The following is a 26,987-nucleotide window of genomic DNA, read 5'->3' as shown; positions in this document are numbered from 1 at the left end:
TACTGCAAGAAAATTATACGATACGCATATAATATAATACAGATTCATTCTGACTGTAACTACAAAATATTTCTAAATACAGCTCTGCCTGTGTTCATCCCATCAGTCAGCTGCACATGTTGGTGTATAATTAATACAAATTAAGATAAAACAAAAAATTATTTTGTTAAAGAAAATTATTTGTAGGGGTGCCATGTCTATGATGGCAGGTAAAAGTAAACTTTCAATCAGTCTTTTGGGAATATTCAAATTATCACTTGCCGTGAGAGATATCTAGCTGGCTACAATAGTAACATTATGGCCAATACTTCTTTAAACAAAAATAGCTGTAAAAATTCATTTTTATATTTTTAAGTTATGGAAAATTAAGGTCTTATTCAGTATGTTTATTTTAATTCAAGCATTTCCATTGTAGTTTTTAAATTACTGATTTGGTAATTAGAATATGTATAATATGAATATGTAAACAATATTAATGTATTTGATATTTTATTGTAAAAAGGCGAACCCTTTTGCTTTTATATATATATATATATATATATATATATATATATATACCAATATATACCAATAATATACCAACATATATATTTGGATAATACTCAAATAAATATAAGCAGATATATTATACTATTGTATAAAGATGAAGTGGGTTTTTTGTTCAGGATAAACAAAAAACTACCTTATCTGTCACTACTAAAATTTTACATATATTCTTATATTTCTTGGCAGAGACTTAACTGAGAAGGTTTTTGGATATATTTCATCTCGAAAAGTGTCAAAAAAATATACATACATATATATATATACAAAAACTAAATAAGTTAGAAAATTATCCAAATTAATAGAAAACTTTCTAATGCAATTCATTAGGTCAACAACCATACAAACAAAATAACAAAAACAAAAAAGCAGAAAACCTCGATGTTTTGTCAAAGTTGTAGAACTTTATCAAGACAAACCACAAATGACAAAAAACAACACCAGCAAACACTTATAAACCCCCCACCACCTAATCTAAACAAAAACAAAAAATAGTAATCCTTAATTAATAAACCTAAACTACAAAATATAAAACTAAAACCAACAAATAACCAATAATACACAACCCATTTTTATCTATTAATTTAAAACACATTAGCATATATAATACTTAAATCAGATATGTCATACGATATGTGTGTGATATGTTTAAGTTTTGTTGATAAAATTGTGAAGTCTAGAATTCATATGCTTTACAAGATGCTTTCTTATAAAAAAAGAGAATATGAAAAAGAATATTTGGCGCTTCCATATGTTCCTGATTTGTCTGAAAATATTCAAAAAGTTTTTAAAACTAGACTGATGGTGGCTCATAGTAGGTACAATATGATTGGTAACATTTTTCCAAAATTAAAGGCGCCAATAAAGAAGCAAAATCAGTCTAATGTTGTGTACAATATAACATGTAGTGGTTGTTCAGCATGTTATATTGGATAAACATCCCAATATTTAAAAAAAAGAATTTTGATAAAAGTAAAAATTTTAGAAAGGGAACCTAATTTCATAAAAAGAAATATATTGGAGATGATCCACATTAAAATTAAAAAGTATATAAATTCTACAAATAATAGAATGAACATATCTATATAATATACATATATATATTCACACATACACATACACACATCTATGAGTATGTTTGTGTCATGTTTTAAGTTTCTTTTAGAAACTATACGTTGCATTGTAAATTAACTTTTTCACTGTCTTTTTCATAAGTCAATTTTTTTTCTATTAACTTATGTGATGATAGGGAACACTGAGCTTTATTTTATTTGCTGTGAATGTATAAAATAATGTTTTAATCATTCAACAAACTTATGTCTTTTTCTAAAGCAAATTAATGTATTAAGAACTTGTTAGTTCTTTAATCCATTATAAATAGCTTTGTGTAGGTCTGCTATTTTGTTTTACTTTTAATTTGTAATATCAGTGTCTTATTACTTCTAAAAAAGACTTTTCTTTTGTGCAATAAAATTACTGAGTATGTAAATGTAATATCTTTTAGATAAAATACTCAAAAGTGTATGAATCATTTATACAATTTTTTTTTAATTACAGAGATAAACATTTGCTATTCCAGGCAATAAAATAATAAACCCAAAAATGAACAATGTACTACATAAAGAAATAGGATCTTAGTTAGGGATCTAAAGGACTGTTGAGTTAATTAAAAAACTTATTTACATAATTTAGCATAAAAAGTTGTAATATAAAGATACAAATAAATTTATTAATAAATATCAATTAAAATATAAAAACTGATTAAATCACAGGATTAAATAATTGTATATTTCTTTTATTTATAATATCAACATACAAATTAAAACAAAGTATGAAAACACTACAAGTGAAAAAAATTATGATTAATTTAAACAAAATAATCATTATACTTTGCTTCTAGGAGCAGAAATAAAAATAAATTTATTTGTATTTACCAAATATAAAATTATTACAAAAGATTTATAGAGACAAGACCTAACTACATCTTATACTAGAAAAAAATTAGTTGGAAATGAAATAAGAAACTAAAATTCAAAAACTTATAGAAAAAAAACAAAAAAACTGGAACTGCAGAAATGGTTCTAAATGGAATATTATAAAAACAAAACATTCAAAGTACAAATTTCCATTAACCAGAGTTGATAGTACTGAAATACAAAACAGACTGTAGAATTACAAGCAATTATGGAGTGGTAGCCATACCTCTATAGATCTGGAAACATAGTAATAATATGTTAATATGCAAATTAAGCTAAACCACTAGGTTCATTAATTACAATTCGCAGCAATAAAGTAACAATACCTACTTTATACAGGATATATAATCAATAACTACAATTAATCACATAATTAATAACTGTTCAGGAGAAGAGTTTGTGCATACAAATTAATCTTGTACAAAGGATCATTGCCATTGAACACATTATCTGTGTAGAAGATATACATTTAACTTTCCTATATTATTGCCAATATAATCTCCTATATAAATCAGGAGATTCATTTCAAAATATGTAAAAACTGTTGGAAGGTATATAATTTAATAAATAAAGATAATTATTTAAAGCAAACCTTGATAGCAGTATCATGTACGGTGCCTAAATATAATGTAGCCCTCTGAGCAACTAATACATTGACATCGTCCATACTCGATATTAAATAACAAAATGCATTAGCAAGTGCAGCTTGCAATGGTAAATTTGTTCGTAATGGAGTGGAATCCATAAATCTTGCTATAACTGTAACACGCTCAACTGAAATTAATAAAATAAATGCAGTCATTAATTTAAAAAAAAATTATATTTTAATTAATAAAATTAAATTCCTTACTTCATCTGTTTCCATTTTCCAGGGTTTTTTCAAGTTGGACCAATCAACATACATCACCATTTATCCTTCCCCATAAACCATTTCTTTTCTATGACTTTCGTCAAAAGTTGACTTTTTCTTTGAATTTCCTTCATTATATTATGTTATGAACTTTTCCTGTGTTTTCTGCTAATTCCACTGCCTTCCTCTCTGCCTAAATTAAATTATGCAGCTTTTCATCCAGTCATCATCAGATATTTGAACCATTTAAATTCCTCTTTTCTAACTCCATTGAGGATTCAATTTATATCCACAGATTTCTATTTATTTTACCTTCTTGTTTTCCTTCATACATTTTCAGAAATTTACTAAATGCAATTGCAAAGTGGGAAAGTTAAATTTAAACTAAATTCTGGCAAGAAGTAAACTAAAAACCCAGCTTCTTATTATATAATTGTCAATGATAACCTTAGTTTGCCTGAAAATGGACATCAGGCTGTCGCCTGATGTCCATTTTCAGGCAATGTTTTACTTGTCAGTAAAACTGACAAGTTTTACTGACATGACATACAGCACTTCCTTTTATGTAAGGATAACTCCAAATTCTCCCTCACTAAATAAATTGTTTAGCACATCTCTGCTGATTTTGGAACTATTCAACTGAAAAATATGTGATTCAAACTAATGTCATCATAAAATGCCTGACACCATGATCACTGAGCTGAATTAGAGTAACTAATTAATATTAGTTACCCAATATTAACAGTATACTTTAGTTCTGGTTTTTGCTGTAAAAGTGACTGTTGTGTGTGAAATACATCAGTAAATTGCAATATCAGATGCTTTTTTTCTACACCTGATTCTGTCTTTGTCAGTAATTCCTTATTACACTATCCACTGTTCATGAAATACAGCTGCTGCCAAACTTCTGGAATTTGACAAGGTACACTGAGGAACCTATACTTGCAGCATTTCTGATGCTTTTCTTTGCCACCACCTTAACAACAATCTCATTCCTGATAGGTCATAGTGATATGGATTGTACTGGAAAACTTTCGTCATGAGTGATTTTAAGAAAAAATCTTTCCGTCATTTAAAATTGAGGAGTTAAATTTTTAAGAAAATTAAACTATTTTGATGTTTCATCATGTTGATCAAAAAAATGAAAACCAACAGATTAGTACTGCATTAATTGATGAAAAACTTTTCATTAGTATTAGTAAGAATACAGTATATCTTTTTCCACTTTTTAATTATAATAAACTAATTCAGATTTACCACTAATCCATTGAACAATCCATGCATTTTCCTAAATTTGGTTATTTGGTATATAAGATCTAATTGATTTATCTATTGATGAGAAAAATAACTGTAACAAAAAAGTAGACATTTCCTTAACACATAAAAAAACAAAATAAATTTAACAAAAATTTGGCAATTAACAAAATTAATAAAAAACTTTATATATATAAAGAGAGAGTTTAGTCAATTTAATCAATTAGTAAATTTAGTCAAATTTAAAATTTGACTAAATTTACAGATATAAGTATTCATTTTACATTTATTGAATTAATATACACTATAAACAGATGTTGCTTATAAATTTTACGGTTTGTATGTCTATTAATTTTGATAAGTGTTTCTATCCATCAGTTTGATTCTTTTAACTGAATGTGTAAAATGGCAGAAACACTCTTGATGGCTAAACACTTAACACACATCTTAAATTTTTAATTTTTTGTCCTGTCAATGTGAAAAATGGTATTTTGATATTTTCTTGTTCTTGATCAAACACTGCCAGACTCATAATGTCTTATTGGCAGATATAAAGTAGGAAAAAAATAGAAAAGATAATTTAAAATTACTGAGCAAATAAAAATTATATATGTTAAAGTAAAATTCCAAGAAAAACACAACAAAAATCATACATTAAATATAAAATTCAACAATTAATGTAGTGACCAAATCTATTGGCAGTTTATTGCAATATATGTGACCTTACAGACTATCGCAGCCAATGACTCACGAAATATTTCAAATGGTTACATGTATTATAAAAATTACAGGTAAGAGAGAATTAAAAAATAATCATTAAGATCTGAAAGGTAAAAGTGAACATGCAAATCACAAATATTTTTTAAGTCATTAAAATCTTTAATATCTATACTAATGTTTTATAAATATTAAAATTCTGGTCAAGGAGTTGCTCTCTTCTCTTGGTGAATATTTTTTGTGTGAATATTATATAATTTAGCATGCCAAAAAACCTTAACAGAAACAACAATAAAATCTAAGAAATCAGCAATAATTTATATCAACATTTTTTGATATTTTAACCAGATTCAATACCCCTCCCATAGGTGAAAATTGTTTATTAAAACAATAAAATAACATACCAGCAACAAATCGAACCTTCCAATCAGTAGTATGAAATTCTTCTTGAATAACTCTCCAGAAAACATCAGATCCAGATGGTAATGTTATGCAGTGCAAAAGAATTGGAACACAGACTTCACAAATATGTGAATGCTCAGCATTACAGAGCTCCCATAAACTATAAAACCAAAAGTTTAATTATTGTTTTATCATTCACAATTATATAAGAATTAATTTAAAAACCTAATAACAACCTTTAATAATACTTTAGTACCTTTATTATCAAGGATTTAATTCATCATCTCATTAACTCTGAAGTTTATTTTTTTTATTATGTTATGGAACTATATTACTTTTTTAATAAAGGTTTGACATCCGTAATTCTGATAAAATTTCAGCAATTAGAAACAAGTAAGATTCTATACTTACTATTTTTAAACTAAGATCCTTCAGATATATTTTATGTTTAACAGATATTAAATTAGCATTTTGATTGAAAGTAACAAAAAAAAAAATCAATATTTTTTACTACTTTAAAACTAATGCGGCAACAAACATTCAACGATTTTTCTTATTAGTTATTATTGGTCTTAAAATTAAGCATCAGTCCTAGCATTAGTTCTGTTTGTTGATACAAATTAGGCAATTTGTACAATTACAAGAATTTTTGAAACAGTATTCATTGGTCTCAAAAACCTACAACCTTATAAGATTATATATATATATATATATATATATATATATATACATATATATATATATATATATAAATATGAATGACTGAATGCAAAACACTCACTGAATAATATTTTCTACAGAACAGCTTAGTATCAATCAGTAGTATTTAGTAGTTCCATTTACTTAACACATTGACTGTAGACCTTAAATTGTAATCTGTGACTCAGAGTCAGATTTACATTTTAATAAAACTAGACTCATTTCATTAATGAAAATATACCAGATATTAAAAATAAAAGTAATATGCATAAGGTGTATGGTCTCTTCTCTTTTTCTGTTTAGCCTCTGGAACCACTGTAAGGTACTGCTTCAGATGATGAAAGAGGATGATATGTATGAATGCAAATAAAGTGTAGTCTTGTACAGTCTCAAGTCGATCATTTCTGAGATGTGTGGTTAATTAAAACCCAACCCCACCAAAGAACATTGGCGTCCACGATCTAGTATTCAAATCCATATAAAAGTAACTAACTGCCTTTACTAGGATTTGAACCTTAGAACTCTCGATTTCAAAATCAGCTGATTTGCGATGACAAGTTAACCACTATACCAACCTGGTGGGCTGATGGTGTATGGTCAGCCTCACATAAAGACAGCTAGGGAATTATTGTAACTTATAATCTCCAATACTACATGTTATGAGCAGTACTGTTTTAACTGTTTTGTTTTTGCAACAGTTATTTGTTTAATAATTTACTTTTACTACCATAGTAAGTATGATACTATTCTGATAGACTGAATACAACTTACAAAATGCTAGTCCAAAATAAAAGCATTTAGTTGTAAGTAATTGTTAAAATTATTTATTTATGTAGATATTTTGGTTATTTCTTTTCTCAATATAATAAAAAAAGGTTAAAACTACTTTCTTTTCTTTCTTTTTATGTAATAAAACACACCTGTCTTATTATATTTCAATAATTAAATTTCCTTCATCCAGGCCCCTATTAAGTGCCCTTGAAGGGTTAATGGATCTAAACATAAATGAAAACAATCTATTATTTAATGTATATGGAGACATGCTAATAAGTAGAGATTTATTTGAATAAACAGCTGTTACAACAAATTCTATTAAAATACATTAAATCTGACTATACACCATGTCTTTCTCACTATAGAACATCAACACAAATGGTGTGCGATTTACACTCAATGTATTAATCTAAAAATCTACACAGAGCTAAAATTTTAAGCCTGTGACATTTGGAAATAGTGCTAAAAGTTAAATTACAGCTCTTGTTAGAATTAGTCATCAAACGTCACATCTTGATTCTACTTTATTTAATGTATACATAGAATTATATTTTAAGAAAAAAAGAAAGAATCTTAGCATTAATTTTAGCTCTTTCTATTCTGTTAAGAAAAAATACAGAGGTTTTTGTTAATATAAATCATTTAAAAACCTAAGAAAGAATACCTGTACAAAATAAAATTAAAATAGCATATAAATAACAAAAAAATTCACTTTTTAATTAGCAGACTTTCTTGACACCATATTATGAAACCTCTATGGTCTTTTATAGCTTTAGACAACGCATCACCATGTAAAACCATTAAATGAAGACACTGCACCATGTAATAAAGGATTACAGGAGATTCTGTCTTTGATAATTCCTGTAACAAAAATAAGACTAGATAATCATCAAATAAAATAAAATTAAATAAAGTGTAAACTATATGTTTTTAATTTTAGTTATGTCAAATGTCACATTGTGTGATATATAGCCATCATCATATGAGCAGCAAAATTACACTGTGTAATTTTTTGTTGTTGTAATATAAGTAACACACAAACAAAAATTATATTATTACATTTAGTATTTGATGTATGAATTGCAACTGTTGTGGTAGTTCTTCAATTGTAAATCTAAATTTTCCAACAGATGTATGCCAAAAATTATCCATATCTTCATCAATTGAATCAACAGGCTGATCATTTTCTCCAACAAGATTTGGCCGTTGAACAGAAACTTTTGCTGTAGCTGCAAAATAAAACAAAGATGTATAAGAACAAGTACATATTTTTTTATCTTTAAAAATTTATAGTTTGCTTTTTTTATACATAATTTGTTAATTAGATTTCTCTTATATAAAAACTGACTTCTTGTTTAGTGGATATAACTTTAAAATTTCTTAAAGTGAATTTAATACTCTCTTTATGATATATTTTATTACTAGAATTCCTAATATTAAGATAACTGTTTGGTATTTGCATTTTATCTTAAGAATGAATCCAAAATTGGATGAAGTATAATTAAAGGGAGGATTTCATTAAAGGGAAGAATTTGTGATGACAGAATCCATATCTGACCTGACGATAATGCAAGACAGATTTTCTAATAGTTAAGCTTAACATACGATAAACTGGACAGAGCAGAGGGTATTCTGAGTTTGAAATTACTAATTTTTGACCTGAGCATTAAGAGTTACTATTGTCCCTCACCTAAGTCCAAACTTTAAACAATAACATTTACATTTGTCAGAGAATACTTTAACACCATTTCCATACTAGCAGAGGCTAATAGCTGCTATGCTCTAGTAAGATTTTGAAGTCAGATTGAAAGCCAAGCTGTGCATACTTAATAAATTTAGGTTAATACATGTGCCTGATTGTTAATGGCAATTATTAGAAAAATGCTGTAATTATAATCATAACAAAACTATCAGTATTTAACATACCAACATCAGTTTCGGTAAGTGTTACAGCTCTAGCAACTGCAGGTATTATTCGCTCAGACATAATGATTGGTGCTAGGTCTAACTGTTCAACAACAGTTTCTACTGTTGCAGTCATTATCTGTAAAAAAGAATTAATAAAGATACATATTAATTCAATATAAAGATAACAGTGATTTAATTTATATTAAAACTAATTAACGATTAAAGAAAATTGTAACCATAAGGAAACCTAAATTTGAAGTTAGTATTGTAACATCTATTATTACAATAAAAAATAAATATCTAAATAATATTAATAAGTAAAGTATTATTTAAAATTAAACAAATTCATAACTAATAGAAAAGTTCAGTGCAATGAATTTTTATTACTTGCATTAACTGCAATATCAAACAATTCAATTGCTAATCAACAAAGTAATCAATTATTATTATTGATCATTTTCATTATATAGTTACTTCTCAATAATTGATATATTTATTACAAATAGTTGACAACTTCATGTCTGATTTATTTCAGATATAGTGAAAAACTATTAACTTAATAAAGAAGTATTATTTATTAAGTTCTTAAAAGTTTGACAGATTGATTTTTGAGCACAGTGTGTTAAAACTTATCTTGCTAAAAAACAATTTTATCTAACATCTAATTTCTTAAAAAAATATTATTTTAGTCATGTTCTGAATTGTAGGAAGCAGCAGAATATCCAACTGAATAAACATTTTTTTTTAATGATCTGGAAAATATGAAATCAAGTTATTAAAAATCATACCATTATTCTGAGTTCTGATTTTAAGGTAAATTTTAGTGTTCTCTGGTAAAATAAGTACGCATTATTTAATTAAAAAAACATATTCTAATTATGTTTCGTTAAAGACATCTTATTCAGAAAAGAAAGTTATAATATTATAACCTGCGATAACAAATATTACTTTGATGATGGTTTGAAGATATTCTAAAATTTAATATGTTTTTACTAAATAAAAGAAATACTTACTTTTAATTAAAACTAGTTTATACATAGTTATCAGATAATATTAAATTAACATCTGATTCATCTTACACTTGATACAGTATGACTGAAGATTGGTAATTAAAAAATTAAATACACACAATCAGAAATTTAAAAAAGTGAAAATATAGTATTCATAAAACAAATTATTACATTGAGATTTCCTAATGATATAGAGCAGAACGATAAAAACCTGAAAAAAATCCCACTTCTGATCAAAGGAAAAATAAAGTGGAATTAAAAAGAAATATGATCAGATTATGCTTACATATTGGAAACATTACTTATAATATTGATATAATACAAAATGGAGTGAAACTAGTAGGTTTTACACTTAAAACACCAAATAAGTAGTAAAAGAGCATATTAAAAAACCATTTAAGACATAAATGAAATTTAAAGTTACTTCCAACAAAAATAAAAATAATTATCATCATAAAACAAAAATTTGAAGATAAGGGAAAATGGTTTTAAGAATAATGATTGCAACAATCAATAGAAATAAAACATGGATGACTGGCAGAAGAATTATAGAAAAATTAGAGGCTTCAAGTTGACATTGGAGATGATAAGAGGTTTTATGGAAGAATAACATCAGTAGTAAAGGAGAAAAAGTAAAGAGTTTGTGAGAAAATTAAAAAAAAAAATATTTTGGTAAGAGAATATGGTCTAACTACAATCTAGGTTCATAGTTAACTTCATTCTTCTCAGAAAAAAGAATTCTTAACTGTTGTCTCTTCTGCTTCAGGTGCTTTACATGTGGCAAAGACATAAGAAAGATTATTATAAATATTGGAAGTATTTATTTCAGACAGTAAAATTTAAAAATACAGTAGTCACTAAAGATGATTGTAAGCGTGACTGAAAATGTTTTGAAAGTTATTAAAAACAAAGTGTTTATAAAATTTAATTTGGTATATTGTTTACCAAGTCTACAGTTTCATTTTAATGATCATGGAAAAGATTATAACACATTTCAAAACAGCTCAAAAAGTTAAGTGAAAATTGGTTTCATGTTTTTTCTTACTAATTTTTGTATATAACAAAGAAACTGATTTTTACAGATTAGAAACAGGGAAACAATCATATAAGGATTTGTAATACTAATATAGAGACATAAATTTCCATAGAAGTCTAATAAAAAAGGAAATTAATTAAAATTATGTTATTAAAATTTAAAAACTAACCAAATAAATGAATCTGTAACTTGGTAAAATTTTGGGTTGCCATAAATTACTAGTATTTTAATGAATAATTGAGAATTAGCTTAAGTTTGGGAATACCAAATTTTCCTATACATAATTTATATTGAGAACAGTTAAGAAAAAACACTAAAATATTCTTTTAATTCAAAGATATTTTATTACATCTAATAAAATCTACTTATTGGCCAATTTTTACAATTTCTTTAATCAACTTGCTTGTTTAAATTTATCTAGAGAAGTCTTGAAAGAAAATTTACAAAACATTGAACATATTTTTATTCAAGTCATGTTTATGACTTTGGTAGCAAGAAAATAGTAATAGTTACAAACTCAATTCCTTCTCAATGAAAGATATACGGCAACCCTAACAAACACCTTTAAAAAAATAAATTACAATATTAAAAAGAGTAATTAAATTATTATGATTTAAATTCAAATATCACCCAAATAAAATTCCGCACAGTATTTCTTTCTGCAACAATCTTCAACAATAAAACATCATGGCATGCAAATTAATCCTTTCATTGCAGAAATATTATATCATCATAAAACTTGCAAAAAAAGCACAATCATGGTATGCAGAATTATCAGAGCTTATTCTTGAACTACAACTAACTAATTGTTGCAACTTACAAAAGAATTTAAGCAATCTATTTTGTTAAAATGCTAAAACATGCTTCTATGATAGCTCTATTCTTATTTTAAAAATTAACAATTATATTAGTAATTTATATGATTACTATATTTCATAAGTATTGTTTATTGATTTTTGTAAAGCCAGTATTAATGTAACTGTAAAATTGTTTGTTTAAAAGACAAAAAAAATTGATTCACAATTTGTATATGAATTAAGTGGTTGTGGCACAAGAATAAATCAAACAAGGGCAAGCTTCAATGCAGAAGAAAAAAATTACGAGAAGAGTAACCATTCATATTGAAGAATGGGAAGATGTATTCCTCAGGAAAACCTGAATCAAAACTACTATGATTAAGATAGGAAATTACTTTTGAAAAAACCAAATTCTAATGCTTCACGTGGTTAATCATATTAAGTTAATCCCATTTAGTTTTAAATATATCAAAGTCCCCAGAAAAGTGTAAGCTGAACAGGCATCTGTAGTCTGAATGAACCTTTATAATGAAAGTACACTTTTATGTAAAAGGATTGGGTCATATTCACTAATGGAATATAGCCCCCACTATCTGGTGGGGCCATATTCACTATACATGTGGTTAAGTTAAAATCACCTACTGATAGGTCATCTCATTTCTTTTAGGGCCAGCTCTAATTTTGATCCAACTATCAAAAAAAGATTTCAATAATGACATTTGACAACCTTAAGGCACTTTAATCTAAAATATTTCATAATAAAAATATCAAACGCTAGTAGAAAAATGACCAATGGTGGCCCAATGAGCCTTTTTTATCAAGTAACAAACTTTAGATATAATTTGTTTAGAAAATTTGCTAAATGTTTTTTTCTGAAACGATATTAGTAATTAAGTAACTTTAAATCAAATTTATATTTTCAGCACAATTAGCAACATTATTAAATGCATAATTAAAAAGCTATCAAGATTTCAGACAAAAAATCTATTTTTGAACTTATTTACAAATTCTGCAATGAAATGATTAACATAAAATAGTTACTATGAAAATAATCTCATTCTCAAACTATAAAAACTTTACTCAGAAATATTTAAAAATAAATTACAGTCTCAAATTTATAAGAATATTTATACATATAAAATAAATAAATAATGATCTTTTAAAATGTATAACATTTAATATATACAGTTTAAAGAATTAATAACACAATTTTTAATTTAATGCACATATTAACACTGAATTTAATTAAAATATATACATTTATAATGCCATGTTTAAATATTTTCTTTGCGTTGATTGTCATGGTATTTAAAACAAAATTTTACATTCTTATGTTTTGTGACTGACATGCATAATAAAATAAGTGCATAGAGAGAGTGTAAAAGAAAATAAAGAAAAATAATAAAAGTCAGTTCTGTTAAAAGACAAACTAAAGTTTTAATTAACAGAACAAATTAATTTTTAACATCAAAATGCAATATGTATTATCAAGCATATGTATGAATGGATTATAAATGAAGCAACAGATTAGATAAAAAAAAGCATCAAATTATATACAACAGCGAAACCTCACATGTAGAAATGTTAGGTGTAAATTTGTAAGCAATATGTACAAATGCAGAACACAATAAACACAAATAGTTTTAAGAGAACAGATGGTAGCAATCCATCCATGATTTTGTTACATTTGTTACTTAAACTAGGAAAAGAAAGCAGAATTAGAGAAATATATTTATGAATATAATGAATTATAATCACAATAGGTGTCAGTAAGAGATTAACTCAGTTAACCTGTGTAGGATAAAAAAGTATAAGCATGTATGGTCATCAATCTTAATGCTCTGGTCTGACATCTCTCATATTGGATAAATAAATTTAAAAACACTAGACAACACTAAAGAATAAGGTTTTGAGAAATAATTGTTTAGCTTTAACTCATTCTTAACTATTACATTAAGAATGAAATGTCATTTTTAATTGTTTCAATTTTCATGATTCTGGTTAATTTTCTGAAATTGGCCAGCAGAGGGAAATATATTAAAAAATTAACTATAAAAGACAATATAACACCTTAAAATGAAGCATTATAAAAGTTAATAAATGTAATTTACTTTGAATAGGTAGCAAAAATACGGATGAGTGCTTGAAAACTGATTCTTTATCACAAAGTTTCAGATGTTACTCTCATTTAGATATAGAACTAGTTTATTTTTTATGAACTTTCACACTTCACATAACAATTTTTCTTAATGTCACTGCAATCTGCCCTCCTCCTTGATAGATGTGCTAATTAATTTAAAAATTTACTGTATCGGCATTACGGATAAATGTGATGGGAAAAACTGAAAAATGTAAAGCCAAGCTAAGAATAGAAAGTGATGACAAAAGTTTTCTGGGTTTCAAAAGACATCAGAGAATTACTCGATTAGTTCTGTGGAAATATCAAGTCAACTCTGTAATACGATTCAAAAGAAGCAACACAAGATTTTGTGGAAGTAGAATCTTTTAATTTCAAGATAATAATACATGACTGCCTTACTTGGAAAAACTCAAGTGCTACCCTGCCAAAAATTTGACTAGGTATTTGAGAAGCTCACAATATAAACTTGATCTGGTTCTAGTGATTTCTTTGTTGTAAATGAAAAGAATTTTAAGGCAGTAGTTGTTTTACAAGTGATGAGGTCAAAAATGTTGCTCTTAGTAGTAGATATGCATTATGAAACAGTATTATATACAAGTAATAATTAATTAAATAAAATAAGTATTAATTAGATAAAAAAAGTTCTATTTTAAATTCCATTTAAATAATTTTATTTTCATATTTTTTATTTCAGCTAAACATTCCTTATTTTTTGGATTACCCATGAATTTTATCTTTCTTAAGTAATAAGAGTAAATTACAAAATATAACTGTAAGGCAGCAATTCATAATTTGGCTGGTTTTAACAGATAGTCAAATTATGTCAAACTATGTTTGAAAAAATTCAACTAAATCAATAACATTGAGGGACATAAGATTGCACAGGGATTAGAAATTACTTGATATTTATAATGTAAGCTACGATTTTAAAACTGTAGATTCCCAGTTTTCTGAAACGATTGTAAAAATATTCAAACATTACAACAGAAAAGAAAACAATTTTAAATTGTGTATTTCATAAGAAAACTGTGAAAAAATTACAACAGATTCAGTATTTACCAAGTATATTAACAGTGTTAAGTATTTTTACAGTTAAGCCTTGAATATATTTTAAAGATTCTTTTATCCATGCTTATTCTTATTTCAGGTTTTGTTTAGTTAACAAAGTGATAAATCATCACTCTCAGGGAAAGTATATGGTGGAATAATATAGTGGCAAGAGTAGCCACTAGTGGCAAACATAGCCACAGAAAATATTCAATTCGTTTTAAAAACAAAATAATTAGAATGTTTATTTATACTTACACTGTATTATGTGTATTATACTATACATCTATATAGATTGTATAATATATATATATATATTATTTTTTTTTAAGATTACAATTATACCTCTGCACTGTTATATTATATTTGTTATGTATATTTTAAACTCCATTAATATAAACCACCTAGCACAGAATATTGAGATAGACATATGTTACCTTAATTTTACCATGAAAGTACTTTTGTGGGATCTTGAATCCTCATAGTCCAGTGTTTGATGGTAAAAATAAGAGTATTACCTAAGAATTTTTTCAGACATCAATTTTCATGAAAATTTATAATTAAGCTTATCTAACCCTCTATTTCAAAAGTTGTATGTTCTTGATGGGTGCATTTTGTTTTTTGTTTTCACTACTTGTTAAAAAAATCAAAAACTATAGATTTAAACATTTCATTTCATAGATTGAAATCATGTTTAAATACGTAGAAAAAACCTTCTTATGTAGAAAAAATGTTGTGGAATATAACTTATGTTTTACTATGTTTCAACCCTTATAAACCACCCCCGTATGATGAAATTAAAAAAAATCAGTTTTCTACAGTTTGAAATGTTTTAATGGTGCATTTATAATGAATTAAAATCCCTTTAAAGTTTATAATATAATTTATTATCTATTGCAACACTTCAACCCTAAATGAAAAAAATGTTAAAATTATAGATGTAAGTGTTTTGTACTTCAAAATCATTTAAATGTGTAGAATAAACATTGTTCCAAATTCCAAAACATAATTTATGATGTATTACAATGTTACAACCCTTAGAATCCAACCTAATGATGAAAAAAAAACTTAGTTTTCAACAGCTTAAAATGTTTTATTGGTATATTTATAATCTATATATGTAAAAATGTAAATGTTTGTTTGTTCAAAATCTTAAATCTTTGAAAGTTCTTCACCGATCGCTTTGAAATTTTGACACATTGCATTTGAATATGCCTATTTTTATGTACCTACTTTTTATATACCTAAGATGTCACACCTGTGACAGGTAAAACATGCTTTTTTTTAAAAACAGCGCTTTCTGTTGAACGTAAAAGCAGGACACAATATACTACTATTTTATTTTATGATTCCATTTCAATCTTTCTGATATATGCATCCACTATACACTAAAAAACTGCTGGGTTGATTTATGCATGGGGAAAAAGGGAAAAATAAAAAAAGGGGAAAAACTGAAAAAGGTAAAAGGGAAGGGAAAATGGGGAAAAGGAAAAATGGGAAAGGAGAAAAAAGAAAAAGGAAATGAAATTGGGGAAGGAAAGGGAAAGTGGATAAATGGGGGAAAGGGAATATGGGAACAAGGAAATGGGGGAAAGGGAGGGGAAGAATAAAAGGGTAAAAGAGAAAGGTTAAATTTTGTGAAGTTCCGTAATGTTCATTTTGTTAATGTTTTATCTAACTTTCAATTGCATTCATTTAATCTATATATATATATATATATATATATATATATATATATATATATAGATTATATACATATACATATATACTCAAATCTAGCAATAGCGAAGCATTGCTTAGTCTAGTGAATTATAAACTTTTTACAGTTATTAATGTAATTTATAATTTATTGCAATGTTCCAAACCTTACAAACCGGCCGATGATTAAAATTAACAATCATGTTTACTTAAAATTAAAATTACAAAATGAATAAAGGAGAAAAATAATAATTTTATGTACATTATAATAGCATGATTTTATTATTTTAACACTATGGATCGTTACAAGAACTGCCATCACTGTCGACCTCCTCCTCTTAGTTGGTAATTTGAAGAAAATTTTAACAATTGTCACCGGAGCATGTTCCACACATAGGGTTACAAAAAAGTCCAACACTTTTCTGTAGCCACAAATAGCGTCATATCCTTTTCTGCAATTGCAAAATATCATTTGGAGCAGTTCTTTCAGTGCAGGCATTTCCGCATTTTAATTGGTAGTAAACAACCTTCATTATTCACTCATCCCCAGTCAGTTGGACGAATATTTTTGTTTCCAAGCCACACCTAGGTTAGGAAATTCTCACTTAAATGTACTAAATCAGAGCATCGACTGTAGGAACCAGGGAAGATAATTTAACAGCACTGTTTTTAGTAGTAGCTTTAATGAAGGACTCGTAGCGCATCTGCTCGAGAAACACTGAGAAGTTTTTGACATGGCTCAATTTATTTAACTGTATTTGTATAAATATATTGTATAAACATGTATAATATACCTATATACATCTATCCACACAAAGTTCTATCATCTATCAGCAAGTGTTGGCCTATGGTGTGCTCTGTTACTTTCCTTCTTACCTATACATACCTATACATTCATCTACACCCCCCTCCTCTGGGTATATGAGGATATACACTTATACATACATAGATACATTCATAAATGCTCCAAAACTGTCGAGAATATAAAAATTTACATGCTCCGAAAATTTCACTGAAAAATTTGATTGGTTTTTCAATGATAACGTCCTTAATTTTTTAGCTATTCAATTGCTCAAAAAACCATTTTGCAGGGATTGTCAAGGGCTACAAGGCATGTAAAGTTCAGATTCCTTGAGCTCTTTGTTTTTGAAATTTTTGAGTTTAAAGGGCTTGGGGAAGGTGGCCATTGGATTCATATGCAGCTTCTCTAACTTCAATCAATTTTTATTCCACAGAAATAAAAAAAAAACAAAATTTTCAGTAAAAAAAAAATACTAAATTTTTTTACTCTAGCAATTTTTTTTACATATTTTTTTTATTTTTTGAATTATTGGGAAAAAAACTTTTTTTAAGAAATTTAAAAAACTTTTTCAAATTTGAATCAACCATTTTTTTCAAATCTCAACATTCCAAACCAGTCAAACTGCTAGAACATATTGTTGGAACTTAAATAATTATTTAAGTTTTAACTAAAAAACTATAAATATTCCTTAAAAACGTGTCCATTATTTAACATTAAAAGGTTCGATTTCAGTTTTTGATGAACAAAAAGTTACCTTCAATTAGGCATAACTGGGTTTGCATCTACAGAACAAAAAAAAAAAAAAATTGTTATTTTGTATGCTTCAATTTTGAAGCATAAAATAATTTGTTCGATAAAATGTAAGGTATTTGAGTTATTTGTGAAAAATCATTTAATGGTTGGATGAAAAATCAACATTTTCAGTCATAAATTACTCAAAAACTATTGACTCTACAAAAAATTTTTATATAACATTTTTTTTGTTTAGATTTATTCCTCCATCGATTTCTGCGGTTATTTTGAATGTAATAATTTCCACCCCTGAGAAGGAGTAGGATCGATCCGCAGGGTAAAAGCACACAATGGCACTATATAACTTTTGTTCCCTGAGCTATTCCCTAATTACTGTTCAAATTTCACATCAATCAGTTTTGTCTGAAAGAATTATGAGCGAAAAACTGTCTAAGACTGAACTATCAGTCATGAGGAATAAACTTCATATTAAAAATTAAAAATAATGAAAACTGATAATTAATTTATTATACGAGTACTGCTATCTGTTGCAGTTTTTATAAGACTATCTCACTCAAACACGTTGTCCATTGATTGGTTTATTAAATTGAAACTGTTTGTATTTATATATGTAATATTTTTCTAATATATCTAATTTTATGTCATCTTTATTAATGTCTAATATTATTAAATTTGTTTTAATATCAAAAATAGAATATTTATTGTTTATTAGATTGTCTGTGACATATTAGATAAACCTAATTTATAATTTTTGTAATTTCTATAATGTTCAATGAATTTAGTTTTAAAAGATTTATTTGTATTTCCTAAATAAATACCATCACAATCATTACACTTTTTGCAATTATTTTAATTTATTATTTTGAATATTTCTTTATTGTAAGTTTTAATATGTTCTTAATGATATTATTAGTGTATAACTTACTTTATGTATATTTTTCACTCTTTTGTGTCTTATTATGTATAGGTGGTAATATAGTTATTTTGTTATTGTGTTTTGATAGTTTTTTTTATAAATATTATAAATTAAAGTAGTATATTTATATCCATTTTCAACTGCTATATTTTATGATGTTTATTTCATTATTTCATTTTTTTTCTTATTATTTGTGTTGATTGCAACTACCTATTAATCATATTTGTATAGATGGTAATTTTATCAGAGCAAGGGTGATTAGATCAATATCTGCACTAGGTGGTTCATACTAACAGAATTAAAAAAAAAATACTATTTATAACCTTACTTAGGAGTATGACTGTCTATCATTTAACCACATATCTTTTTAAAGTACTTAAAACTGTTTTGTTTTCCTGGACAAAAAATATTTCTTAATGAAGTAACTTTAAATTGCTTGTAACTTATTAAACCTAGATAATACAAAAACAGTTCAACCTCCCATTATTTTGGATAACTGGGAATCTATTGTATCAAAATTTAAAAATAAAAAGTTTTCAAAGCATTTCAAATGAGGTTTTTCATTGTAAAGCTAGCTAAAATATTTTCTGCAAACAAAGATAATAAATTGTATACACACTTTTTTTTTAATCTGAATATTTTAATAAAATGGAACAGTAATATTTTTTATGAAATGATATACAAAAAAACATTTAATTGTGATTATTTTTATACTCGTATAATTGAAATTTAAAAAGGAGAAAATGCAAATAAATATAAAGAGATTTTTTACAGAATTACAGCTTTAAAAAATTAATTTATAATAAACAGTACTGCCACATGTGATTCTATGAACACTGGTGTACAGTCATACCATCACTTTATGCAGAAAAAATGCTACCATCAAAATTCTCTAAGAATGTGCATAAAACATAAAGCAAACATAAAACAGTAGTTGTGCATTACAACACTGTACCCTTATTGTCAGTTTGCACCCCCTTGTATCTTCAGTGATTTATACAGTGGAAAAATAAAAACAAAATTAATACACAAATAATAGAAAACATGTTCTTATTGAATGTATTCATAAATTATTAATAATGTATATACAGATTTGTTTAAAATGCGTTATAATAACAGCATAAAATAAAATAAAAGTGGACAGTCATCTGGTAGGTGTAAAATTTTACTTAAAAGTTTGTAGAAATAACGTTCATAGAGATAACTGCCATGATAGAGTGAAGTTGTAACAAAGTTAGCTGAAACTTCACAAAATTAACAGAATAGTTATATTTATTACCTGAATGTATAAAATAAATATATTACACATCACTGAATCTCAGTACACATTTTTAAAACTATTTTTATATATTTTAATTAAAGAAGATTTATTAAAATGGTTTTTAAATTTAATTATAATTAATAAAAAAACATATTCAATGTTTTTTTTACATGCATTTTAATGGATTAAAAATCAGTATAAATATTTATTGATAATATTAAATAAAATGAATATTTCTTTTATTTGATGTTACCTCAAAACTATTTTTCACAATTAATTTATAGATATATATTAAGTCACATGATATTGTAACTGTAACTTGACTGAAAAAATTATTGTAATTAGGGGAATATAAAAATAGAACTATCTTTTTTATACTGCCCAGTGCTTTTATTTAAAAACTGCTGAAACATTTTAAGTATGGACAACCTTTCTCAGAAAATAATACTGTTAAGAGTTCTGAGAACAATTTTTTAATAATTTTTAGGTCAAGTAACATACAATTATACATACAATTTTTGTTTACTATAATTAAGGTCCAACAATTTTTAGAACTGCATTGTATTACCTACAGAGCAAATATCTGGGTAAAGTCTTTCGGGCAGTTGGTTATAGTTAAAAAAAAATTGAATTAAACAAAGTTAAAAATAGAAAAATTTATTCTTTTTTAATTTCTAGTGAATTTTCTAAAAGCTGGTTTACTATAATTTTGTTAGCTTTATTTAAAATAAAGGCAGACCTATAAAAAAACTGCCTGTACAAAACATACCATTTGTGAGATAGACAAAAACAAGAAAACTGTCTTAATAAAAATAAGAAAATGAATACAAGAGAACACAGAATGAATACTAATAAAATGGTTGAGGATTTACATAATGAAAAAACTACTTTACCTTAAATTTTCAGACTAATTTTCTTAAATATTCACTTGAAAAATACTTTAAATATCAGAATGACTTTAGGATTATTTTAAAATAGTACAATATTAAGCAATAATAATAAAATAATATTCAAATCATTTACATAGACCAAATTTAAAAATCTTTCACTAAAGCTATTTCAATAAAATAAAAGAAAATTTCAACAGGATACCACCAAGAAAATTTCCTCTATACATTTTTAAAACAACCACTGTTGAAATTGGTCCATTTGGTGAAGAATAAAGCTTGAATATATGTAAAAAAAAAGGATCACAATAAAACTGGGAAGAAAATAGAGAAATGGCTAACTTCAAAAGAGGTTAAAATAAATAATGGTCTGATTTTTTTTAAATAGTGCAATAAAAAAGAAGTTAATTTAATACACTGAATAAGTAGCAATACATACTTTAAAATGTTTCTTAAATTTGTATTAGAACTGGGCGACTGGTAATACACCATTTGAATTCTATCAATGATCGATAGATAGCATTATAAGATATGGCAAAAGCTTACAAGACACAGACATCCTGTAATGCACAATGGAAATATGAATATGAGACAATGGAGACTTTCAATACAGAAAAGTTACATGTGTTAAAAAATACCGCACTCAACATGATTATCTCCTTATGTAAAATTAATTTCCTACACCCAGCAATCAATGTAACATTACATAAATCTGTAGTAAATGCATTATAAGTTATTATTTGCTTCAAGATGTTAGAATCCTATAATACTATTTTAAATTGTGTTAGCAGCAATTAAAAATAGATAAATTCCTACTTTCTCAGAGATTATTCAACCTGACTGTCTTAAAAACTGAAATACAGAAAAATCAAGAAACATTTAGAAATTGTACTATTACAGCACAAATAAAAGAGTAAATTTATGAAATATTCATACATCAACATTCATCTGCAATTAAATTCATTCATTTTCACCTCCATAAACAGCATCTAATGAACTAAACAGCAATATTTCGTTTATAAAACAAAATATTATTACGAAAATTACAGAACAACTTTACTTTAAATAATTATTATTATCTTCATATTATAAACAACAATAATTTGCACAAAAATAAAATAAACATTTTTCCTTTTCCTTACATTTTGATTTTCTAACTTTGTGCAAAATTAAATGCAAAAAATTACAAACAACTTCCTTACACTGTATTTGATAATGAATTAAAATTTAAGAAAAATTAAAAATAATTATTTTTTAAGTTTGTTTTATATATATATTAAAGTTTATTTTATTTACTTTTTTCTATTTTTATTAAAAAAATAAAAGATGATCCTTTAAAAATACTATCTGTAGATGACGCTTATAAAGATAAGAAATCTGAATCTTGATAAAAACAAGAAAAAAATATAAGGAAATGTGGTAAAGAGACTACTACTGATGTGTGGTAAGACAATCCACATATATAACAAGTAGAAATATATATTATATTTTTATCTTAACTTTTTAAACAGGTTTATTGAATTTCATGAAAATACTAATGACAAAATAAAAAATATTTTCAGATTGTCATAGAGGCAATCTAACTATTGTTTAGAAACTTTTATACGGTATCAGAGTATACTTATAATTGAACCACTAGAAGAACTTCCTCTATTAAAAAAAACTCTACTAAAAAGAATCATCAAAATTAATCAATTTGTGTTTGTTTCAATATACTAAAAAAAAACAAACAAAAACATATAGGTTGAATAAGAACTTCTATATTTTTTGAAGTCTACTAAAAAGAAAAAATTAATTTTACCATCTTAAGGGCAAAAAAATTATTTCACTGATAAATTATTACTCTCTATTAGATAAATTTAATATTAAATAAAAATAGTGTTGGCAAATAAGATTAAAAAAGATCACACATCTGCCAGAGAACAAGACAACCTACTAAAAAGCAAAGCAACAGTAGTTTAGCAAGGGAGTGAAAAAAAACTTTTATTAGAAGGAATACACAACTGAAAATGAAAATGTCCTTATTACTTTAAAAACTCATTAAGTATTATGCTTCAAGAGTTTACTTGATGTGGACAGAAATGTGATCAGGAAAATAATATTGGGAGGAAGTTAAGAGTAATAATATGTTAGCTGGGTCCAATATACACACTAGATAAATAATTTAGACAAATCTATTTAATCCTTTCATTTCTCATCAGTGAACAATAAAATAAAACCATTCAAATCTGTTACATAATAACTAAATTTTAAAAATTTGCAATTTTTGTGAATTCTTCTTTATGCTTTAATGTCTGCTTTTTAGGTGAAAGATAATATTAAATTTCATGCATAACAAATATTCAATAGACATGTCAAAAGTGGCATGTTTGTTAAATAACTATTACATTACACTATTTTTCAATAAATATACAGGTTACAACAGTACAATTAAAAAAAAATCATGGTGCTCATTGTCATCTATTCAATTCTACTAGCATATCCTGTTTAATTTTTCCCAGTAATTTCATAATTTGTACACCTGATAATAACACTAATATTGTCAAATGTACACTAATTTGGCTTCTTCTTGAATAAAATAACTAATCAGAAAGAAAAGTATATATATATATATATATATGTATATAAAAGGAATGTAAGTCATAAAAAAATTGTTTTTGTAATAATATTACATTAAAAATATTTCTGAACTTTGTTTTGAATAATCTGTCATTACACAACTTTAGTTAAAAACATATGTAAAGTAATCTTAATATCATTGTATAAAATGGTTGATTAAGTCATAAATAATAACAATCATCATCATGAACAGATACATCATGTAGCAAAGGTTGATTAAGTATTATGAAAGTACAAATAACTTTTTCAGTTTCATTCAATCGTTACAATTTTTTATTTTAATGAATGAAATAACTAAAACTCAAGAAAAGTTGCATTTACCTACTTATACATAAAAGAGCACAAAAGAATATAATTCTGATTTGGATTAGGTATCAACTAAAAAAAAAAACATTTACATAATGGTGATTAAAATAAAATCATTTAAATTATTACAAACTACTTCAAAAGAATTAAAAATAAAATGTTTAATACACAGCCAATCTGCATGACCTGATAAACACTGTCAGATATTATCAAACTATTTTTTGCTGTTATTTGCTATCAGGTACAGGAAATCAGAGTATAAATTGCAACTTCTTCAAAGATAGATTGACCTATCCCTGATTTATGAATAAACCAGTCAGACAATTCTTCCTTGAATCTCTTTTTATTTCTCTTTTTCAGGCACATCCATTTGGATACATTCATGTCACTCACACAAACATACATATTAACTTAATACCCAGCATTCAAAAGTTTTTATTATAAGCTGAAATTTTATTTAATAAAAACAAATGATTATAGTAATAATTCTCTTTTTAAATAAATAAATAATTAATTTTCTTTCTCTAGCTTGAATAAAATTTATTTTTCTATAAGGATCAAACGACAATTTTACTGAGTATTAAAAAATCCCTACAAATTTAGGTTGGAGAAAAAAATTGTTGTGAGTGCAAACTACAGTGTTAGGGTAAAAGTGCAACATATATTAGTTACGTGAGGCATGTTGACAAGTACACCTCCAACGGAGTGTATCTCCATTAACGGCATGTTTATGACAACATCTGGTTTTGGCTCTGATTTCTTTTCTGAATCTGGTGGACTCTTATGACCATAACCTTCTTCTTGATTTATTTCTTCCAATGGTGGCTGAAAACAAAAAATGTTTACTGTATATAACATACAAATATGAAATAACACTCACTCTTTTATTAATTCATCAGTGTCTCTGTCTCCTGAACTTATAGTCATAAGAAACTGAAATTCTGGATGTGGGAGTACCAAGGGAATAGGCATCCACTAAGAAATATAAAATAAAATTAACACTTCTAAAAGTTATAAAATTTATATGATTTGAATTGAATTAAAGTCAAAATATATGAATTCATCATATACTAATTCACTAGAACCTAAATAACTAGAAAGAAAGTTATTTTAATTTTTTGGCTATAGAGGTTGATCTATCAGTCTGAAGATTTATATTTGATATCGTAAACCAAATGATTGGGGTAGTATATTAAACCATTGTAACTCTTTACTTTCCAGTAGATTATGATGGTTTAATGACAAATGAAAGGTTGGAATATTTAGTCTCACATTACCAAGAAATAAAAATTGTTAAAGCAAATTCTTGGCGATATCAGAGATAATTGTGCAAACCATGCACAAATAACCATTAATCTTGTTATTAGCAAATTTATGGTTAAGTCTGGTACTTTTTTTTTTAATTTCTTGAGTGCTTTAATTTATTGTATTTAGTTATTTTAATACTTTTATTTCCAACAAAAATTGAATGCATTTTTAAAATTGTGAAATGTGTATGCGAGTTATTGAGTAATATAATAATTCTTTCTAATTATTACAATTCAGGTAAACATGTATAAGTAATTAAGTTATTTTTATAATTTAAAAAAAAAACTAATTCTTTTTTACAATAAAATATGCATTCTTTAAAATATAACAATATGAAGAATAACTGTAACCAGTAATGAGAAAAATTGTTTTAATTTGTAAATATTGGTTTTAATTTATTTAACTCTTTAGCTGAAATGATTATTTATTATTAACTAAGGAGTAAATTAAAGGTGGTCATAAGATACAATTACTACATTATCTTACTGTGTGCGATTGATAAAAAGATGAAACAGTATAAAATCAAATGTAATTTTTACTATTTCAGGGAGTGTAACACGGGATAAAAAGCAACTTAACTTATTTAGTTTCAAAAAATAAATTTAAGTAATCTGAATGTCATATCATTTTCTCTAATGAGTAAAGTACTTTACATACTTCATAAATAGCTTACATCAGGTGGATGAGCAAGATTTTCTGGAGCAATATATTCAACAAGCTGTAAAGATAGTTGATGCCAAACAATACTAAGTTCACAACGTGGACATTCATTTTTTGAAGATACTTTACAGGAATGTGGAGCAAGCCATGGTGTAGACAACATTGACTGTAATAATCTGCAAACATCTTGTGCAACTACCGTGTGAATACCAGTAAACCGTTCTACTTCATGACGTTCCATCTGCAATAAAAAAAATTTTTTAAACTGAAATTGTTAAAATACCAATTTAGAATTTTTCTTTCTAAAACCCTTTTCTTCATTGAAGAATCTTCAACGAAGTATCTGGTAGCACAATTGGCAATGATGCTCAGCTTAAAAAGGTCAGAAAATACCTTAAATATGTTAACTGAATAATATATTTAACTTCTATCGTGTTGGTTTGTTTACTAAGCCATTTTGATAAAATTTTGTGTTTTTAAATTTAACATTATTTAAGTATTGTGTGATCTTGGTTTTTATGTGCTTTGTGTAAAATTTGAATATTGTGATTAACTGTAAACGGATTTGTGAAAGTTTCTATGAGATGAATTACAAAATTTGATTCCTTGTATGTATTCATCTAT

At 25.9% G+C, this 26,987-nt stretch overlaps 1 protein-coding gene across 1 annotated transcript in view; it reads right to left on the bottom strand.

Annotated features, from left to right (window-relative positions):
• The window catches only part of unc79 (UNC-79 domain-containing protein), a 183,383-nt gene that overhangs the window by 93,357 nt on the left and 63,039 nt on the right, over positions 1-26,987 (bottom strand). The window contains exons 15-21 of the mRNA XM_075372061.1: positions 26,377-26,604; positions 25,068-25,220; positions 9,142-9,259; positions 8,275-8,444; positions 7,928-8,076; positions 5,745-5,902; positions 3,112-3,293 (exon numbers count right to left, since the gene is read on the bottom strand). Coding sequence (XP_075228176.1) covers positions 3,112-3,293; positions 5,745-5,902; positions 7,928-8,076; positions 8,275-8,444; positions 9,142-9,259; positions 25,068-25,220; positions 26,377-26,604 — 1,158 coding nt within the window. The remainder of the gene's footprint in view (positions 1-3,111; positions 3,294-5,744; positions 5,903-7,927; positions 8,077-8,274; positions 8,445-9,141; positions 9,260-25,067; positions 25,221-26,376; positions 26,605-26,987) is intronic.

This window comes from Lycorma delicatula, chromosome 7 (genome assembly GCF_047948215.1).
Source record: "Lycorma delicatula isolate Av1 chromosome 7, ASM4794821v1, whole genome shotgun sequence".
In the NCBI taxonomy this organism is placed as follows: Eukaryota; Metazoa; Arthropoda; class Insecta; order Hemiptera; family Fulgoridae; genus Lycorma; species Lycorma delicatula.
Note: the sequence above shows the minus strand (reverse complement) of the source record. Positions and strands in the feature narration are given on the sequence as shown.